The following is a 22,212-nucleotide window of genomic DNA, read 5'->3' on the forward strand; positions in this document are numbered from 1 at the left end:
TGGGAGGGAGGGAGATACAAGAGGGAAGGGATATGGGAACAGATGTATATGTATGACTGATTCACTTTGTTATAAAGCAGAAACTAATAAAAATATATATATATTAAAAAAAAAAGTAGCAGAGATTTGCCTAATAGCCCATAGCTTTTATAAAGGTATTCTGCCTCTGTTCTCTACCAGAAAGGACAGAAGTTAATTACCAGGGACTGCATGAAAGTATCCTACACAACAAACCTTATTTAATTAGCCCCTATCTTCCATTCGTTCCTACATATATATATATATATATATATATATATATATATATATATTTTTTTTTTTTTTGTGGTACGCGGGCTTCTCACTGCTGTGGCCTCTCCCGTTGCGGAGCACAGGCTCCGGACGCGCAGGATCAGCGGCCATGGCGCACGGGCCCAGCCGCTCTGCGGCATGTGGGATCTTCCCAAACCGGGGCACGAACCCGTGTCCCCTGCATCGGCAGGCGGACTCTCAACCACTGCGCCACCAGGGAAGCCCCCTACATATATTTATATTCCCACAAGTTGCTGTCCTAGAAGCTCAAAGTCCTTCTTTTTTTTTTTTTTTTTTTTTTTGTGGTACGCGGGCCCCTCACTGTTGTGCCCTCTCCCGTTGCAGAGCACAGGCTCCGGACGCAGAGGCCCAGTGGCCATGGCTCACGGGCCCAGCTGCTGCGCGGCATGTGGGATCCTCCGGGACTGGGTCACAAACCCGTGTCCCCTGCATCGGCAGGCGGACTCCCAACCACTGCGCCACCAGGGAAGCCCCCTTCTTCTTTTTGTTAAGATGCTATATAAATCCAAGTTGTAACCACTGTTTCATTTACTCATCACTGAATATTCCCATGTGTATGCCTGGTATGTGAGCTAATAGACTTCCGTTTGTCTTTATTTTGTTAATCTGCCTTGTCAATCTAATTAACAAGGTCCCAAACAGGAGAATGTAGAAGGATAGAGGGAAGAAGTTTTTCCCTCCCCTACAATTTGTAAATAGGATCAAATGTGTGAAGACTGAGAAGGGTCCATTGTATTTGGAAATAAAAAGGTCATTGGTGTCTTCTGTCTAAGCAGTTTCAATAGAGTGTGAGAACAGAAGCAAAATGGCTGCTTTTTGCTGATGGAAAGATTCAGAAAATGGATACAACATTTGTTCATGTCCTTTTATCTTAAATCTGAATAATTGACAGTTTGTATCATATTCTGTTTCAAGCCTTCAACCTTCTCAAACTAGTCATAAGAAATTACATTTATTTCTGTATGACTCTTCATGGGTTTTCCCTTTCAGATCCCACCCTATTGGTCAATGGCCCACAAAGGATAAAAGGTTACATACCTTATGCTAAGGAAAAAAGCACATTATCTAGTGGAACTGTCACTATTTCCCGTAACAGCCTCATCCTACCTACATCCATTTCCATTGTAACGTTTTAAAAAAAACCATCTCCATTAGCAAATTACTATTGTAGATAGAACCCACATTGTTATTGGCTTTTATAATATAATACTGCTGTGTAATATTAGAATATCTTATCCTGAATATTTATGACATAAGTTTTATGCATAATTGTTTTTCTTTAAGAAGTACTTTCAAATATAGCTAGTTGTATGATTACACATTTTTCAAAGCCTGCAAGGCTTTGTTACTATTTCTTAGTGTTAACTGAAATGTTAACCTCATTATTTCTTAGTGTTGGGATTAGATCAGTATGTTTTTTTTGTTTGTTTTTTGTTTTTTGGGTTTTTTTGCGGTACGCGGGCCTCTTACTGTTGTGGCCTCTCCCGTTGCGGAGCACAGGCTCCGGACGCGTAGGCTCAGTGGCCATGACTCACGGGCCCTGCCGCTCCACTGCACATGGGATCTTCCCGGACCAGGGTACGAACCCGTGTCCCCTGCATTGGCAGGCGGACTCTCAACCACTGCGCCACCAGGGAAGCCCTAGATGAGTATGTTTAATGTTCTTATTTTTATATAAAAATACTAAGAAAGAGGATATTTCTAAATTTTTAAAGTAATAAATGTCAGATTTTAGTTTTAGTCTTCTTTTTCCTGAGAGGTTGTTACATTTTGTCTATATATAACATCAAATTATAGTTTTTAAATTGAAGTTTGTAACTATGTACATTTCAAACTCTTTACATCATTAAAGCAGGTTAATTGGCTTGGGTTAAGAATTCATCTGAGAATTCTTGATTTTAGTATAAATTTAAGGATTTGGAGAGTTTAAAATCTGAATTTTTGAAGGGGAATTGAGACTGTGAATATATCTCTAAACTTTGAAGTGTAGTCAGCTTCCAATTATCTGCATGTGCCAGAGACCATCCCCTCCTAGGTGGGAATTTCTTAGTCCTGCTGGGAAATTGCCCTTGCCTGCATCCAGTAGAAAAGGGTTCCACCCATCTTGTTGGTTTTCAAAGCTACTTTGTCTCCCCACCCATGCAGATGGTGTGATTGCATATCACCCGTCTTTCAAATGCACTCCTCCTTAGAGGTTAGGAGATTAAGTTCTGAGTGACATTGGCATTCTAAAATTGGCTGTCATATCTGCAATTCAAATAGTACTTATTCTTTATGTAGAAATTAAATTAAAAGTATTTTAATAGCCAAATAAATTAGCTTAGTATTTTAATAGCCCATGGTTATAATCGTTTACTTAAAATTAATGAGGTACTGATTTCAAACAGTTGTAATTTTCATTTAGATAGTTGCTTTTATGTTTTTCTTTATTATTACATGGAATTTATTAAACTTCACAGTGCAGCTATAAATCAGGGAGAGAGCAGAATCCTGGTGTAAATGAGGTAGCTTTCAGGAGACAGAACAGCCTGGGCTCAGATATGACTTTATGGTGGAATGCACAGAGTTAGATGAGAGCTTCTGAAAGGAGTGAAATCTAAACAGAGGTCGAAAACATGAGATGTTCAGGCTGGAAAAGGAGTTGCAAATTGAGAAGGAGGAGTGTCCAGGAGAAGAGAAAGCATATTTGAAGGCATAGAGGCTAGAGAGAGCACACTTTGTTAGTGAAACTTGTTAAAAATAAACCATCACCACCACCACCATCACTAACTAAAGTCCTTTGATGCAAAGATGGAGCATGGCAAGAGGAGATTGTAAAGCGATTTAAGGATTACTAAAGGGTTTTAGGCAAGGTAGTGATCAACTTCATATTTTACAAGTATCACTGATATTGCAATCTGTGGAACAGATTGGTGGGGGCAAGATTTGATGCAGGCTGACTGGTGATGAGACTTTTGCAATAATCCAAGTAAGAGATAATGGTGGCTTGATTAGGGTGGTTTTGATGAGGAAGGAAAGAAAATGATGTGCTATTTCCAAGATAATGAATAGTTCTTAGAGATAGATTAGGTGGATGGAATAGGGAAGAGGGAATAACTGAGGTTGACTCTCTTGTTTCTAGCTTGCCAACAGACAGGATGGTGATTCTTCCAAGGAGGATGGGGGATTTGGTCTTCTCCCCATGACTTTCCTGAGTAGGATGGATTTATGATTTTTATCCCCATGAATGGATGAAGTGAGAAAGGAGAAGGGAAGTTTGGGAAGAAGGGAATATTAACTTTGAGAAAGACCACTCATCAAGAAAATGTGGAGCGAGAAGGCCAAAGCTGCTTACTACCATGGGCTGTTTTTATAGTCCATGGATGTAGCTTCTTGTAAGAAACCCATTTGTTTTACTTGTTATAATATTTTATCTTTATTACAGTATATAAATATTATTTTCCTCCTCCCATTTTGTAATATAGTGTTCTTCTCTCAGTATTAGATCTGAAAGGAACCTTGGAAATGATAGTTTCTGTCAGCAGGTGAGGAAATTGGAACTCTGAGAGAAGACCACATGATATCTGTGGAGTGAGAGAAGTAGTAGCATCCAAGTCTCCTAAAGGCCACTTCATCACTCTTTCTCAAGTACCTAGCCAGCTCCACATTGATTATTGCATTCCATTAAAACAAATAAATGAAGTTGAAGACCTTATGGAAGGAAAACATCATTATCACAGAAGGGAAAATTGCATAAATAAATATATTCTTTACTTAACAATTCTTTGCTAGTACAGAATGCTGTTTAAGATAACCAGGGTTACAGAAATTCAGTCACTTCTCAGTATTGCCTTTCCTATCCTTCCATTGACCTTCCACCCTGAAGAACTGGCATGGGTTAAAACTCGAGTGATCTGGACTTAGGCTTAGCTTTATCTCTAACAAATAGATGAACTTGTTCCACTTCTACAGATCTCTGTTTCTGTATCTCAGAAAATAAGATCCCTTTAAAATCCTTTCTATTTTCTCTCTGTATTGTTTTATATTTTCCATTACTGGTTGTCTTTGCTTTCTTCCCTAAACTGCTTCTCCTTCTCCATGGCAAATAGGAACCTCTAAAAAACCTAAGTACCGTTAAGTCAGTGATGTGTATGTCTAGGATGGTCCTGCTTATGGAGTGAGTAGAATAGGGCCAGATTTTGCTTTGTTCTGTTAGTAACATATCACCATATTTACTTTCCTTCTTTGAAAAACAGGCCTTGAAATCAGGAAGATAAGGCAAAAGAGGAAGGCCCTAGAATCTGAAGTAGATGAGGGTTGGGTGTAGGGCAGGTATAGTGCTGTGGTCTTCCAAGTGGACAAAGGACACCCTAGGAGATGTAAATGATGATTCAGTGGTTTTGGAGAGAAAATATTAGAAGTTTTATTTGTTTTTATTTTTTATTTATTTTTAAAATTTTTTTGTTTTTTAAGAAGATGTTGGGGGTAGGGGTTTATTAATTAATTTATTTATTTTTGCTGTGTTGCGTCTTCGTTTCTGTGCGAGGGCTTTCTCTAGTTGTGGCAAGCGGGGGCCACTCTTCATCGCGGTGCGCGGGCCTCTCACTATCGCGGCCTCTCTTGTTGTGGAGCACAGGCTCCAGATGCATAGGCTCAGTAGTTGTGGCTCACCGGCCTAGTTGCTCCGCGGCATGTGGGATCCTCTCAGACCAGGGCTTGAACCCGTGTCCCCTGCATTAGCAGGCAGATTCTCAACCACTGTGCCACCAGGGAAGCCCCTGTTTTTACTTTTAATTTCTTTATTTTCACAATTCTGCTTTTATGTATGTCATAATATATGACAAATCAATATAGTACATGCATATATTTACAAATGAATATATATATTCATTCATATTGTATGTTGTGTGATTATGCTTAAACATGTTAAGCTAACAGAAGTTTATGGTCAAATAAGTTTGGGAACCATTAGTGAAGAGTTTGCAAAAAAGGTGAGTCAAGGGTATCAAGATAAATACCATGTACTTAATTTCTCATTTTTGGATATCATTCTCTCTGGAAATAAAGAGAAGAAATCTAAAATAAAGATAACAACAAATAGCATTTTGGTAGTTTAATTTATTTAACTGAGTCTTTTATAGAGTTGAGGAAAGGTATTCACCCACAAAAATGTTTAATTTTAAGATTAATTTTATTCTTGTTCATGATTTTTTGGGGGGGTTAAGTAACTCATTGAAATTGACAGTATAATTTAACTTATTTAAACTTTTCAACTCAAGGGGTAAGTACTAGATTACATTAGTGATTTTAAAAGATTTGCTAGGAATTTCAAAATCCTACTTCTTCAGTTTTTTTCCCATTTATTTTGTCTTATTTTTTAAAATTTTTTCCTGATTTTTTTTCTCACAGAATAAGACCACAGCTTGCCAAAGAAAGGATTGAAGGTTGCCATATTTGTACATCTGTCACACCGGGAGAACCTCAGGTCTTCCTAGGCAAAGATAAAGCTTTCACTTTTGATTATGTGTTTGACATTGACTCCCAGCAAGAGCAGATCTACACTCAGTGTATAGAAAAACTAATTGAAGGTTGTTTTGAAGGATATAATGCTACAGTTTTTGCTTATGGACAAGTAAGTACCAAATTATTTTCATAGAAGCTGTAACTTTTCAGAAGTGTCAATTCAATTGCACTTTCACTTCTGTCACTTGAGATTATGTTATTAAGATCAAGCATCCATTTTTCTCTGTTCTTTTATTCAGACTGGAGCTGGCAAAACATACACAATGGGAACAGGATTTGATGTTAACATCATTGAGGAAGAACAGGGTATTATTTCTCGTGCTGTTAAACACCTTTTCAAGAGTATCGAAGAAAAAAAACACACTTCCATTAAAAATGGACTTCCTCCTCCAGATTTTAAAGTGAATGCCCAATTCTTAGAGGTAATAGTCTAATTGTGTCATTAGTTTCCTTTAAATCTTATTCTTAAGAACATAGCCCTATGATTTTATACTCCCGCTTCCATTTTAGTGCTTGGCATATAGTGTTCAGTAAATGTTGACTAAATTAGCATTAGGTTATAGGTGATAGCAACAAGAGATAATAGGTTATAAGTATTCCTTACTTGCTGGCATTTAAGATTATAAACATTTGACCAGTGTCCACAGAGTAAAACAATTAATATTGTTTATTTCAGATTTTTTCTTTATCCGAGAATTACTGTTGTAACGTAGGCAGGCTCACAAAGTACTGGGAACACAGTGACTGAGACCAAAAGGGAGGGGGAGATTGTGAGGAATAATAGGATTGATGCTGTAGCACTAATCTGGTGGCAGAAGCTGGTATTCCTACAAGGATAGGCAGATGTTTTGATGCAATGTGCAAAGGTTGGGGCAGGTATGGATTTAGGGCAGTCTAGGCTGGTGGGAGGGACATACCAGTAAGAGGACATCTAGGATTTGAGCAATGTTACACTTGGGTGGACAGTGCCATTATAATTCTGTATACGTGGTCCAAAGAGTGTTCTAGTCTAATTGTAATCTCGATCACCAGAGCTAATCATTTTGATAATCGATGAAACATTTTATTCAGCATTATATAGCACAAAATAGAAAACTTAATTCAGATTAACATCAGCTATCTTACTGCTGGTTTTTTTTTTTTTTTTTTTTCTTTTTGCGGTATGTGGGCCTCTCACTGTTGTGGCCTCTCCCGTTGCGGAGCACAGGCTCCGGATGCGCAGGCCCAGCGGCCATGGCTCACGGGCCCAGCCGCTCTGCGGCATATGGGATCCTCCCAGACCGGGGCACAAACCCGTATCCCCTGCATCGGCAGGCGGACTCTTAACCACTGCGCCACCAGGGAGGCCCTTACTGCTGGTTTTAATGGACATTCCAATTTAGTAAAAACCAAGAATATAATTATGTGTTTCTACCAAAAGAAAGGTAACTAGTGATGGAAAAAGGAAAGAAACAATGTCTTCAATCTTCCCCTTCTCCCTGCAAATGTTATTAGGCATTGTGACTCTAAGCATATTGATAGAAAAATAGTTGTATGTATCCTCTTCTAAGATGGTAGCACAATCTTGTCAGCCTCTATTGATACAGAAACTATATTGCTGACCTTGCAAAAATACTATTTATTTTTAGGTACACTAAGAAGGGTTGTAGGGCAAAAGAAAATATATTTTTAGTTCAAGTAGTAAAAATTATTAAGAACTTCCCTAAGCTTAGGATTTGTTTACATTTGATACATATTTTTTTTAGTATTTGCTTGTATTTATATTTATTTATCTCTTGCAAAGGATTAGTGGGTGATTTTAGCTAGTCTTTAACTCATTAGTCATGATTAGGTCTTTTACTGTTCTTACTCTTGTAAAGAAATCTGGTATTTGTTTGTATTTGTGATCATTTTTATGTTTTATTTTGAAGAAATATATGCATTTGGAAGAACTTTTAAGATATGTTTGAAAGATAACATGCAATATGTGTTATTACAGCCATGAGGCAATTTCTGCTAACATTAAACTTATAATATTTCTTTTTGTTAGCTGTATAACGAAGAGGTTCTTGACTTATTTGATACCACTCGTGATATTGATGCAAAAAATAAAAAATCAAATATAAAGATTCATGAAGATTCAGCCGGAGGAATTTATACCGTGGGCGTCACAACACGTACAGTGATTACAGAATCCGAGGTGACATTTATGTTATAGTTAAAATAGAGCATGTTTGGGGAATTCCCTAGTGGTCCAGGGGTTAGGGCTCCACGCTTCCACTGCAGGGGGCATGGGTTCCATCCCTTGTTGGGGAACTAAGATCCTGCAAGCTGCGCGGCACGGCCACAGGAAAAAAAATATAGCATTTTTGGCTATATTTAATAGTCAGCTCTGCTGCTTATGATATGAAATTTGTATCCTTGAGTGTAACATGGAATTAAAATCTTCTTCATTTTTTTTCCAGGATTTTATTATTAAAAATGTAACAGTTATGATAAAGTCAGTGCATTTATTGTAACATCAAAAGAATCTAAGGCATTGTATGTACAGTTTTCTTTCACACCTAGAAAAAGAGGGTTAGATAATTTTAAGTGAAGGATGAGGCCAGAGTCCTTTTGTACTTTTTGCTGTAACATACGTAGTCCTGTATCATGGCTCCTAAAGAGAGACTTAAGAAAAGTTACAATGGGGAGTTCCCTGCGAGGCCAGTGGTTAGGCCTCCACACTTTCACTGCCATGGCGCTGGGTTCAATCCCTGGTCAGGGAACAAAGATCCTCAAGCCACATGGAGTGGCCAAAAAAAAAAGTTACAAAAAATAAGATACAGAAGAGCCTGAGTAATTCCAGTTATTGCTTAGTTTGTTCCGAAGTGTTCTACTGTAGTAGTTTTGAAATAGAAGCTGCAAATGTCAGCAAATGGCAAACGGTGGAATCTCAGTATTTTCTCCTATTTAAAAAAAAAAAAACAAAAAAACCCCACTATTATACTGAGAAGTTCAGCTCAAAAAGTGCCTGTAAATAAAATAATAAGAAAACTATCTTTCACATCCTTTAATATGGTAGATTTTAACCAGTAGCTCAGATTTCTGATTATATGGACCTAGTCTAAGTATTGTTCAAGTAAAACCCCTCTTTCTTTCTCTTTTCTAGATGATGCAGTGTTTGAAGCTGGGTGCTTTATCCCGGACCACTGCTAGTACCCAAATGAATGTTCAGAGCTCTCGTTCACATGCCATTTTTACCATTCACTTGTGTCAAACCAGAATGTGTCCCCAAATAGATGCTGTGAGTTATTGGTTCTAATTTTTTAAGCTTTCAGATTTCATTTCTGTAAAATCCATGAAAATATTCAAAGAGAACATTTGTGCCAAATTTAGTTTGTTTAATCATTCCTTTTCCAATTGAGATGTCCCTGATCTTGTTTAAGCTAAAGCTGGCCAACCATGTAAAATTAAAAATTGAATATATATGTCTGCAATAGCCAGAAAGTATGTTGTGGCCATATGGTAATGGATGTCATTACTTGGGACCCTTTGCTTTTGAGGGCTATATGCTATAAGTTTCTCTTCAACACAGGCAAAGCCTCAGTTGATAACAGTTAGGTTTTGACATCTTTGACCTAACTTTGTCTAAGCTTCTAATTGCAGCAGGCATTTTTGTACTTATATTTATTTGGCTACATGCCTATACTTGGCTATATGTATACTGAGGGCAAGGTGGGATTGAAGGATATTTAGTGTCACATTAATAAAATATTTTCAATTATTTTCCTCAATTGCAGGAAAGTGCAACTGATAATAAGGTGATTTCTGAATCATCTCAGATGAATGAATTTGAAACTCTGACTGCAAAGTTCCATTTTGTTGATCTGGCAGGATCAGAAAGACTGAAGCGTACTGGAGCTACAGGCGAGAGGGCAAAAGAAGGCATTTCCATCAACTGTGGACTTGTAAGACTAAGACTAAGGCTTTGTACTGAGAATATAACAGGGCTATTTTATTGTCCTTTTCCCTTTTGTAATACATAATACCCAAGTGGAAATCCTTCATGCACTGAGCTGAGAAATGAAAGTTGCTGTAAACTTAGGAGTAATGCATTGAATTTTGATCTCCTCAGGCTGTCAGCTTTTTTCTCCTTTTCACATTGCAAATTTTCTTCATGTGTAAAAATTTAGTTGGATTAAATTTTATGATGTGTGCATAAAATAATCTTATGCATGTATATAATAGAAATGATTTAAAAATTCTTCTTACAAACACTGTTTCAATATTAAACATTTTATGGGATGACTTTCAAAGTAGCTTTTTTGCTAACATTATGTGACAGACTTTATTTTGGAAATTACAATCAAATGTTTTTTCGTAATGATTGTTTCAAAATGAGAACTTTTCTAGATTGTATTAGGAATTAACTTTAATACCATGCCATCTAGTGGTGTTTTTGATTGGAAAACACCTTGTGTTTGAGTTAGCCTAAAGCTTCTATTATATGGAAGAAAACGTTTTAGAACCAAATTTGTATGTAATAAATCTTTTCTTCCTATTGATTTCATTAAAAAGTTGGTTCTTTGTTCCTGCTTAAAAGTAATGGCATCCTAAATTTCTGTGATGCTGACAGCATCAGGACAGGTATTTTCTGCTTTGCTTCCCTCCCTTTCTTCCTAGAGCAGGGGCTCCAAGCATATGGTCATTTTTTTGTTTATTGCCCAATATTTACTTTTATATGATTGCAACCCTTCTGTGGGGGAATTATCAACTGAGACTGATTAGAGAGAGCCAGCCTTCCCAACTACCCATCTTGATGCTCCCACCATATAGTTGAACATGTGTTAAAAGGAGTGAGCGACCAGGATCCTTGACTTGGTGTATTGTTTTGAATTTCTTAGGAGATAAAATCATGGTGGTATTTACATTTGTGCTGTCCGGAAAAGACAAAAGCCATTGCTCTGTTTTCCAGTTCAGGCTATTGAAGCATGTTCAGACACGTGGTAGAGGTTCATTCAGTGTGGCCAGTGGTTAAAATTGCAGACTCTGGAAAAGGGGGACTAAGACACAGTGTGATGCTGATGCACTCGCTGCAGGATCCATTGGCTCTAACAAAGACATGGTTTTGCATTACTGAAGGCGAGTGCGACCAGCATTTAGGAAAATGCTTATGCTGTAGGTGCTGGTTCAGTGACAGTAGGAAAAGCAGTAGGGGGTGGCAGGAGGAGTGACTAAATAGTTCCGTAATTTGACTTAGTTTTTTAAATATTGGATGCTTAGCACATAGATTCATTGAATTTCTAAGTGCGGCTATACTTGCATTAGGAATACCATGTTCAGAGATATCATACTGATATTTTTACTGTGGTTAAAGGAAATTTTGTTTTCCCATGAGGAAGCTATAGTACAACAAGAAAGTTTATGAAACTGTTAAACTAGCAAACAATTTGTTTCTTCATTGAGTTGAGGAAAAGAGTTTGCAACATGAATTGACAGTTTGTGGGGTATACAACATGATGCTCTGGTAATACTAGGAATGGTCAGAAGTCATCAATCTTATAACATTTCTATTTCTAAAGAAAATCTCTGCATAGAAGTTTAAGTATTTGTGAATTATGGGTATATATATGGCATTAAATTTTGAGTGGTGTCAGTTTTTAGTAGTTATGTGGAAAGCTCCAAGTTTACTTTATATTTGAAAATACAAATGTAAAACAAAACCAAACACAAATGTTCTCAATTTTGCCATGGCTTCATATTATTTTCTATAAGGTTTCATTATTTAAAAATGTTATAATTAGTACATTTTTATAATTTTTTTCTCTCTCTTTTAGTTGGCACTTGGCAATGTAATAAGTGCATTGGGAGACAGGAGCAAGAGGGCCACGCATGTTCCCTATAGAGATTCTAAGCTGACAAGACTACTACAGGATTCTCTTGGGGGTAATAGGTATGCATAAGTGTTTATGCTCCATATTCCTGATTTCAGTTATTCATTATTTTTAAATTAAGTTTGTAAAGTGATTTGTAAGAACTGTTTTTACTGTAAAGCAAATTAATAGGATGAGGAACTAATAATTATTAAGTTCTTCAAATGTGTGAGTGCTTTTGCATGTTGTTATTTCTCATATTTCTTATAACACCTCTTGAGGTCGGTGTTATTATTCCTCTTTTATAAATAAGGAAATTGAAATCCAGAGAGGTTAAGGAATTTATTCAGTCACTTAGCTTATAAATGAAATCCTTGGCATGTGCTCTTTCTCTATACCATTGTTTCGGTTTTAAGTGCTTGGCACATAGTTGATGCCTAATAAAATTTTGTTGAAAAGTAAATGCTGTCTTCTAAGTAATTAAAAAGTATTTTAAATATTATTGATTTTCTTTAAAAAGTCTCCTAAAAATTAAACATTTTTTTACATTTGAGAAAAAAATTTAAAAATGTTAATTGAATGAAATATAGGGTGATTGTTGGTTATTAACTTTGCCAGAATCACTGATATTCCTCCTTTTCTGTACTTCGCATCATCCTGATATGTTTCATCAGTTAAATGTATTCTTTTGGTAACGCATTCCTTTTTATAAGCATCAGAATGTTGCCTTTAAAAGTGGTAACTTTCTTGGCATTTAAATTCAATCATAGCACAGTTCAACAAGTTACACACAACTACAGTGAATCTATTTACAGTGTTTTCAACGGTCTAACATCATGTTTACTGATGCTATAAAATGATCATTAGGTGCTGTAAAATGATCATTAGATGCTGTAAAATTAAACTTGCAAACTTTCTTTTTGAACAACTATTATTCAAAGATTTTTGATAATGTTAAATTTATTTAGGTCTGAAGTTGGATGGATTTAGAAATAAAGTTTTGTTTTATAGAATTCAAGAGTATCATTTTTATATTCCTTCTTTTCATATAATATTGGCATTGTCCTAACTCATTTGTCTTCTAGCATATCCTTTGTATTGCTTCCACTGTTACATATTTCTTACTTCTGGTCTATATTTTCATTCTGACCTTCAATATCAATCTGGGTCTTATTATAACAGGACAAAAATTTTTGTTTTTTAAGCCAAATATAAATTTTTTAAGTTTGCTAAATTGTAGCCTTTTCCTGTGTTTATTTCTTAGCTTTATAATACAGCTTTGTCTTATAACAAAGCAGAGGTAGTAAACATCTTCCCCTTACAAGTGTCAATACTTTTGAATACTTCAGTACTTCTGAGAGTTTGCTTGCCCTGTAACAATCTAAGATATTTGCACTGTGGGTTTTGACTTCCTCTTGAGTTTTATCTAAGCTATAGCTAAAGAGTCTCAGATGTTCCTCACCCATTTCCTATCTAGTGGTAACGCCTCTTATTCTCAGTGACCCTCAATTCCTGCTTAAAACTGTGAGATTGAATGCCTAGTTGAAAAGCATTAAACTTTGTATAAGCATTGGAAAACAAAATTCCTTCATGTTGTGATGTTTGTACAAATTTCTCTTAAAAGAAATATTAAATCAAAAATATTTGTGGAAACAAGCTGCATATATTTATGTGTACAGTTTGGTGATTTTTAAAAAAAACAACCTGGCTTTTATACATTTATAATGTTTAATGTAACATTTTAAAAAGTTTATAGCAAAAATTCAGAAAAATACAGAAAAATATAAAACATAATAAAAATCAACTGTATTTCTATTACTTGTAAGTAACTATTGTTAACATTGTGATGTATTTCCTCCCTAATGTGTAATATAATATGATATAACAATATATAAGATAAATAACTTTATTTATTTGTTTGTTTATTTTGGCCATACTGCATGGCTTGTGGGATCTCAGTTCCCCAACCAGGGACTGAAGCCGGGCCACAGCAGTGAAAGTGCTGAATCCTAACTGTCAGACCACCAGGGAACTCCCTAATATATTTAAATTATATAGTTTCCTTTAAGACAGAGTTATGATTTTATATAAAAATAAACAACTTTCATTAAAATTTTTTTTCATAAACGTAACTGTTCTTGAAATTTGTATCATTTGTGTTTTAATATGTGACCTTTTTACTATACAATAGGTCTTAGCTCCTCTCATTCCTGATTTCACTATTCTTCTTAAGCACTTGATCCCAATACTTCTCAAAATATTTTTAATAAGGGAGAGTTCTCCTCCTTCCCACTTCCCAGTTGTAGTGAGCTGATATTGAACATGACTATACTCAGCTTGTCCCATTATGTGAGTTTGAAAATACTTGAACTGGTCTATACTCTATTCAGTAAAATGAGTTCATTGATTACAGCAAGCTCAAATGTTGTAAAAGTTGCCAAAATGCTTACTCTCAATTTCTATACTTGTCATGAATCTGCCAGACTGGCACTGGACTGGGGATAACATTTTGAGTAGTCCTATCCTCTAATCAGTATCCATAATCATCACTCACTGGATTACCTTATCTTCTTCATCAACAGAGATGAATGAATTATCTTAACTTCTGACTTCAAATAAATAAATATAATATACGCATGACATACAAACAATTATTAGGGACCTTATATGTTCCAAGTAACACAAACAATATGTTCCAAATATTGTGTTGTACAAAGTAGTCTGATGATTAGAAAATATTTGATGATCCTTGTCTTCTAGGAGTTTAGTATCTAAGAGTTTGGATCTATAAAATTTCAATATAATCATAATCAACAAAAAAGAGGTATACAAAGGATATGAGGAAGCAGAGAGAAAGAGTACAGCCAAACTCAGGGTTGGATTCTTGGTCTAGACGATCTCTGAGTTGAATCTTGAATAATAGTAAAAGTAAGGGTAAATAAGGATGAACAAGAGTTCACAAAGGAATAAAGATAGGTGGAATGGGACCCCTTTTAAAAGGGTTGCTATGAAGGGCATTATGCTAAGTGAAATAAGTTAGACAGAGAAAGAAAATACTATATGATATCACTTATATGTGGAATCTAAAAAATACAACAAACTGTGACTATAGCAAAAAAGAAGCAGACTCACAGGTATAGAGAACAGACTAGTGGTTACCAGTGGTGGGGAGGGGCAATATAGAGATGGGGGAGTGGGAGGTACAAACCATTGGATGTAAGATAGGCTCAAGGATATATTGTACAACATGAGGAATATAGCCAAAATTTTGTAATAACTGTAAATGGAAAGTAACTTCTAAAAATTAAAAAAAAATGAGACATTACTACACATCTAAAATGAGTAAAAATAAAGCTTGACAATACTAAAAAAAAAAAAAAGAAGAAAATAAAAGTGTTACTATGAGTGCTGTGTTGAGATTATTGGGAGAAGGCAGGAGTGGAAGCAGGAAGCTAGGAGGCTATAGATTAGAATTGATAGGTGTAAATTTCCTACCAGGGTGGGTAAATTAACTCCTTAACTGTTAGTGTGCAAGTGCCCATTAGACTCTCCACGTCTTTTTCATTGACAGAAATAGCTTAGGAATAATAAGCATTTTATTATCCTATTCTTCGGTTGGTAAAGCAATTCATCATGACGATAAAATAATGTTTCCCATTTTTCCTATGTAATCTAGCCAGAAACTCTGGAACTTTGACCACTCAATCACAAATGATGTTTCATATTGTGAAATATGGGTATACTAAATACTTTTCTTTATTAGGTGATAGGATTTTGTGTAAAATTTTTTGCTGAAATAAAAAAATCAGGATGCAAGTGATTAAATAAAAGGAAAAATTTTAAATCCTAAAATAGGGACTTCCCTCGGGGCACAGTGGTTAAGAATCCGTCTGCCAGTGCAGGGGACATGGGTTAGAGCCCTTGTCCGGGAAGATCCCACATGCTGTGGAGCAACTACCCATGTGCCACAACTACTGAACCTGCCCTCTAGAGCCCTCATGCCACAACTACTGAGCCCGCATGCTACAACTACTGAAGCCCTTATGCCTAGAGCCCGTGCTCCGCAACGAGAGAAGCCACCACAATGAGAAGCCTGTGCACGCATGGAAGAGTAGCCCCCGGCTCGCCACAACTAGAGAAAGCCCGTGCACAGCAACGAAGAACCAAAGCAGCCAAAAATAAATAAAAATAAATAAATAAATAAATAAAATCCTGAAATATTAAGTAGATAATGAAAGCAATGATTTTTGAATTTCAACATGTCATAGATTCAATTTTAGAATTATTCTGTGTATATTGCTTCAAAAAATTTTTTAAAGAGGTGAGAAATAAATATATGCACTTGTATTATGAGTATATGGTATTATGAGTCAAAAAAGGATAATATAAATTAATTTTCCCCAATTTTAGCCAAGTAAACAAAATCTTTTTCCTTAAGATAGTCTTAAAGCATTGGGGCTTATAAATTTGCTTTTATTTTTAAGTTAGTAATGTCAATCTTTTGGTATCTCAAAGGAGAGATATTATTCAAAAGGGGGGAATTTAAAAATGATTATTTCAGTGTTTTATTTGCTTTTATCTGTAAACTTAATTATTTTTTGTAACTTTCAGCCAAACAATCATGATAGCATGTGTCAGCCCTTCAGACAGAGATTTTATGGAAACTTTAAATACCCTGAAATATGCCAATCGAGCTAGAAATATCAAGAATAAGGTGATGGTCAATCAGGACAGAGCTAGTCAGCAGATCAATGCACTCCGTAGTGAGATCACACGACTTCAGATGGAGCTTATGGAGTACAAAACAGTAAGCTAATGGTTTTGACTTTGCATTTTATGATACATTTTGTGTACACAATGATACCTTTTTGTGATGGCTTGCACATGTATGTCTCTGGAGTCTCTTCTCTGTCCTAGTGGTGGCATCTTTACTTTTGGAGGTAGAATTCTCTAGTTTTATGTGTGGGTAGCCTTTAATAATGTTCAGTCTAACAACCTGACCAGCCTCTTGTTTCAAAAGACTTCCTTCCCAGTCAGATTCTTTAGTAACAAATGCTCAAAGGAGAGATGTAGTAGAGGGAAAAGGATCTCTTGCCTTGAGGCTGTTAAGACAAAAGGGCTCTTAGTTGTAGAATTGCATAATCCTGCAGTATCCTTTAACAAAACTCTTGTGTATTTAAAACTTCTCAACCAACAGGGAAATATTTTTCTTTTCTAGGGTAAAAGAATAATCGACGAGGAGGGTGTGGAAAGCATCAATGATATGTTTCATGAGAATGCTATGCTACAGACTGAAAATAACAACCTGCGTGTAAGAATTAAAGCCATGCAAGAGACGGTTGATGTATTGAGGACCAGAATCACACAGCTTGTTAGTGACCAGGCCAACCAAGTTCTTGCCAGAGCAGGTATGTGTGTAGGGTGGGATGAGTGAGGGATTACTTTTGGAGAACAGGAAATATTCATGTTTGTTAATTTTGTGGAATATTTGAAGTGAAAAAGTCAATCTCTGTGTATACAATCTGTGATTTTAAGTTAATATTTAATTTGTAAATAATGCATTCTTACAGAAACAAAATATGCCCTATGCTTCATCATATTATCTTACTTTCTGCTCATGTAATTAAGGGCAGGAAATTTGCTGTTTAAATTATGTTTCAAAACTTTATTGTTTGTTTCTATAACTTTGTTTTTTCTCTCATTCAGTTCTGTTGAATTTTAAAGGAAATTCTTTTTTTAAATTAATTTTTATTGGAGTATAGTTGATTTACCATGTTAGTTTCTTCTGTACAGCAAAGTGAATCAGTTATACATATATTCACTCTTTTTTAGGTTCTTTTCCCATATAGGTCATTACAGAGTATTAAGTAGACTTCCCTGTGCTATACAGTAGGTTCTTATTAGTTATCTATTTTTATATATAGTAGTGTGTGTGTGTCAATCCCAATCTCCCAATTTATCCCTCTCCCCCTTTCCTTATTTTATCTTGCAGGTGAAGGGAATGAGGAGATTAGTAATATGATTCACAATTATATTAAAGAAATTGAAGATCTCAGGTACAGTTCACATTCTGTAATATATAATGCACGTATTTTGGGTTTTGCAGTGAAGTATTATGGCTATTTGTTGGGCTTATTTTGTAGTAACTATTCACAGTGATATTTCAACCCCTTGGTCAGGTTAACTTTAGGGGAATAGGTACTTGCCTATAATGGAACATATGGGAACATAATGTCACAAACTACTTTCCTCTTCCCACATTATCTTCCTGGGTTATCCTCCTGCTCTTGTTGTTATACCCTTAATTGGAGGCTTACCTAACCTCATATAACAACAGATATAATTGGTGTCGATGAAGTTACCTCCCTGTGCCTCTTCACTCACCATTTGGGAATGGTCAACATCAATAAGTCATCTCTAATTTTTAAAATCTCCCATTACTTCTGTTCCCTTATACTTCTTCAGCTATTCTATATGTGTGAGTCATTGCATCCCTACCAACTTGCCTGCCTCTCTGGTACATACATCACCCACATTTCATACACATATTGCAAATACTCACTGTATGCCAAGCACCATGCCATGGACTGAACAAGTATGACATAAACAAGGAGTTTACAGTCTAGGTGGGTCAACTTACATAAATAGTCACATGTAGTAAATGGAATGACAGAAATCAGTAAATAGAACACCCATGCCTGGTGTGGGAATGTGGAGGGGAGCACTGAGCACAGGCTGGGAGAATTGGGGTCAGAAAGTAGATCAAGGACACTAATCATTTCTATAATATTTTCAGGTTCCATGGTTTGCCCTGATGGCTGAGCTGCTTTCTCTTAAGTAAAACTACAGTCAGCTCCATTGGGAGCATCTAAATAGCTCAGATCTCACTTCTGTTAGCCATTTGCAGAAAATAACCAAGTGAGAGATTATCTTTCACAGCTACCCTAACAATTCTCTGTCTTGTATTTGTGTTCTATTTCCCTCTCTCTTCCTCTGGCTATTCTAGAGATTCTTAAAGAGATGAGTAGTGTTTCTACTGTTTCTTCCTCCGTAAGGCACACCGGGTCCCTTAAGAGCTTCAAAAAGTAAAAACCAGTGAGAAAACATCTGATATAGCAATAGATAAAGTTACTCAAATAACTATTACTTTTATTCTGTTTATGTATTTCCAAACTTTAGCTTTTTGATGGAGACCTTTGGGACCTTAGGTTGTAGTTCTGGTCAGCTGCCAAACTGGACTTGTAGTTTCCATCTTGTGTTGGCAGTGCTGTTTTCTGCCTACTGCCAAAAACTTTCTTCTAACCAGTCTCCAGTGTTTCCTGACTCTGTAGACCCCATCTTTACCATTCCTTCAGACAAAACTAATATCTCTGTCTTTTAGTTCCTAAAGATTCTTTTCCTGCTCCTAGTCTGCTTCTTTTTATCTTTTTTTATTTTCTTGGCACTGGTCAATTGTTAAGGCTGATTTCATACTCTGGTTCTTGGGCTTGATTTCCTCTCTTCCATCATGTTATTCTAAGACCATATCTAAGCTTGATCTCATTATTTGGTGAATGGCTTGACTAGTGTCATTATTTCTTAGAAAACTGACTGAATCATTTCCATTCCTTCTAGTAGCTAAAAGGAGCATCTAATATCTTTCTTCTAAGACTATTAAGACTTACAAGACTATTCTTTAAGCCATCTAGAGAACAATGATTACTCTTAGGCCTTGGGTTCAGTCAGTGATCACATCTTTCGTGGTATAGGTTAACAGCTTTTTCCACTTTCCCAACTTTTGTTTGATGGCTCTTTTATTCAGTTTGTCCCACTCATAAAGTATAGTCTTCTCGGATCTCAGGACTGTAATTTATAATATTAAAATAATTTACATATGGGATAAACATAAATGAGCTTTGAATTTAAATTGAATTACCTGCATTGAAAATTTTAAGCTTCTGTTTATTAAGTATATGACCTTGGGCAAATTACCTAACATCTTTGATCTTTAGTGTTTATCTGTAAGAATGAGGTAATACCTGCTAGTCTCAAAGAGTTATTATGGGGCTCAAATAAAAGAACAGGATGTAAAAATTATTAAATTGAAAAATACTGTAAAGGTCTAACATATTATTATTTAGGTCCAAGTTCTCACATTCTGTTTCATCTACCAAATTCTACTCCAATCCATGTTTTAATCAATACTTTCTCTTAGGAAGACATTCATTCACAGCTACTTAAACTTAATGTAAATTATGTAAATGGGATGGGAATGTTTATATTTTAAGTCTTATCATTTTAATTATAAAATAATACTAGTTACCTTTTAATAAATTTACACATCACATTATTTGTTGTGAAATGATAATAGTCACTAATTAATCTTAGTTTTCTGGAGTTTAAAATTTTTGTAGAAATTTCTGAAAATATAGGAAAGTTTTTAAAAAGTTAAAATCATCCATATTCTCACCATTCTAAGAACTGATGTTAATATTTTGGTGTATCTCTTCAATAATTTTTCAATGCATACCTTAGCAAAATTTGTATCGGGGTGTATGTATTGCTTTGCTATCTATTCTTTGAAATGTGACAAGATATTACAATCATTTTTTAATGTTATTAAATATTTTTCTAACATGGTTTTTGCATGGCTCCATGAGTACTGTCTCATGGGTTGTAATTGATTTATTTATCTAATCCCCTACTGTTAGATAATTATATTGTTTCCAACTTTTTGAAAAGAGTAGTTATTATTTGTTAAAAACATTATTAGGTGAGTTTTGAATTCATTGTATCATCATCCTCATAACCATCCTAGGAAAGTATATATTTTCATCTCCATTTAATGGAGGATTTAGAGATTCTGTGAGTGAAAAAACTGAGATGAGATTCAGTAAGTGAAAAAGCTGAGATGCAAACCTCAGTTTATTCCTTCCCAAGGAAGTCTGTGTACTTCCCCTCATGCCTCACTGCTTGGTCTCCTATTAAATGAAATGCAGACAGCAACAAGTGTGTGATTGGGTGAGTAGGAAGAGAAGGAGAGGGAAAGAGAGAGATGTTATCTCTTCAGCCCAAACAAAAAGCAGGATCTACTAATGTAGTGTGGGGTTGGTGGAGTTGGAGGTGAGACCTAAAGGTTTCAGCCTTTCTTAGCACCAGGACGGAAGAAGCATTAAAAATATGCCCCTACCAAATGCAGATCTTTAAAATCAGGTAATAATGAAACACAAATTGTCTGATTATTATATAAATGAGCCAATTAAAAACAGGTCATTAACTGATAGCTAATTTATATTTTCATTCACTTTTTTAAAAGGGTCATTTTTAAAAAATTAATTAATTTATGTATTATTTGTATTTTTAGCTGCGTTGAGTTTTCGTTGCTGCGCGTGGGCTTTTCTCTAGTTGTGGCGAGCGAGGCTACTCTTCATTGCGGTGCGCGGGCTTCTCATTGCAGTGGCTTCTCTTGCTGCGGAGCACGGGCTCTAGGCACGTGGGCTTCCATAGTTGTGGCATGCAGCCTCAGTAATTGTGGTGTGCGGGCTCTAGAGCTCAGGTTCCGTAGTTGTGGCTCATGGGCTTAGTTGCTCTGCAGCATGTGGGATCTTCCCGGACCAGGGATCAAACCCGCGTCCCCTGCATTGGCAGGCAGATTCCTAACCACTGTGCCACCAGGGAGGTCCCCTTCATTCATTATTAACATTCATTATTATGTACCCAGGCTTTGTGCTAGATATTGAAAATATAGAAAAGTGTAAATTTTTACTTTGAGTTTTTATCATTAAGCTGCGTTTTTATACTTAGATTCCCCTCTTATTAAAAAATGACAGCATTATATTCAGAATTTTCTTTAAAATAATTTTGAAATCATTTAACTTAAAAGTTTGTACACAGCTATTTAACCATTTTAAAACATTGTAACTGTTGCAACACCAAATATAAAGTAAAACAATTTCATTAAAGAATATATAGGACACTTATTTGTAACATATATTCACTGATTTGTGTATATTCTGTCTCTAGTTGATTTCAACAGTGTCATGAATAATTCTGGTAGGCAGTGAAAAAACACAGCTGACTGTGCCTTCTAGAGCTTAGTAGTTGCAAATAATCTAGCACTTTCCTCTGAAACATTTGAACATATGGTAAAAGTGCTTAGTAATATAGTTTTGAGACAGAGATAGTAGGTAGTATTTTCTCCTTATAACCCTGTCTCAATCACCCTTGTGCCAAATTGACCTGGGAAATTTATTATACTGAAGTAGATAATTGTGTTCTTTTATGGTTTAAATCAAATGGACTAAAGGAACTGGCCTAGAGGACTCTCTGAATCCCTTGTAGTCTCAAGAATCCAGGCTCTTTTAGGATCTTATCATTCAGTGTTATTACTGACAGCACATACATTATTTTCCTGTCATTATGAGGACCGCTTGAGCAAACAAAATAATGTTTTTAATTATCAAACTCGGGTTTCCTTGGAGATTTCATCTTTTCCCATGCCATATTCAGGAGCCAGATATCTTTCAGCCAGTTAGGGGCAAGTTTGACTAACTATTCCTTACAAAGATTTGGAAATGTTATTATA

General features: G+C 35.7%; 1 protein-coding gene across 1 annotated transcript in view; it reads left to right on the forward strand.

Annotated features, from left to right (window-relative positions):
• Window positions 1–22,212, forward strand: part of KIF21A (kinesin family member 21A) — a 165,363-nt gene that overhangs the window by 80,829 nt on the left and 62,322 nt on the right. The window contains exons 2-10 of the mRNA XM_060114106.1: window positions 5,701–5,923; window positions 6,054–6,236; window positions 7,844–7,993; window positions 8,945–9,079; window positions 9,576–9,743; window positions 11,613–11,728; window positions 16,260–16,455; window positions 16,867–17,056; window positions 17,641–17,704. Of these exons, the coding sequence (XP_059970089.1) occupies window positions 5,701–5,923; window positions 6,054–6,236; window positions 7,844–7,993; window positions 8,945–9,079; window positions 9,576–9,743; window positions 11,613–11,728; window positions 16,260–16,455; window positions 16,867–17,056; window positions 17,641–17,704 (1,425 nt within the window). The remainder of the gene's footprint in view (window positions 1–5,700; window positions 5,924–6,053; window positions 6,237–7,843; window positions 7,994–8,944; window positions 9,080–9,575; window positions 9,744–11,612; window positions 11,729–16,259; window positions 16,456–16,866; window positions 17,057–17,640; window positions 17,705–22,212) is intronic.

Source organism: Mesoplodon densirostris, chromosome 11, assembly GCF_025265405.1.
Source record: "Mesoplodon densirostris isolate mMesDen1 chromosome 11, mMesDen1 primary haplotype, whole genome shotgun sequence".
Classification (NCBI taxonomy): Eukaryota; Metazoa; Chordata; class Mammalia; order Artiodactyla; family Ziphiidae; genus Mesoplodon; species Mesoplodon densirostris.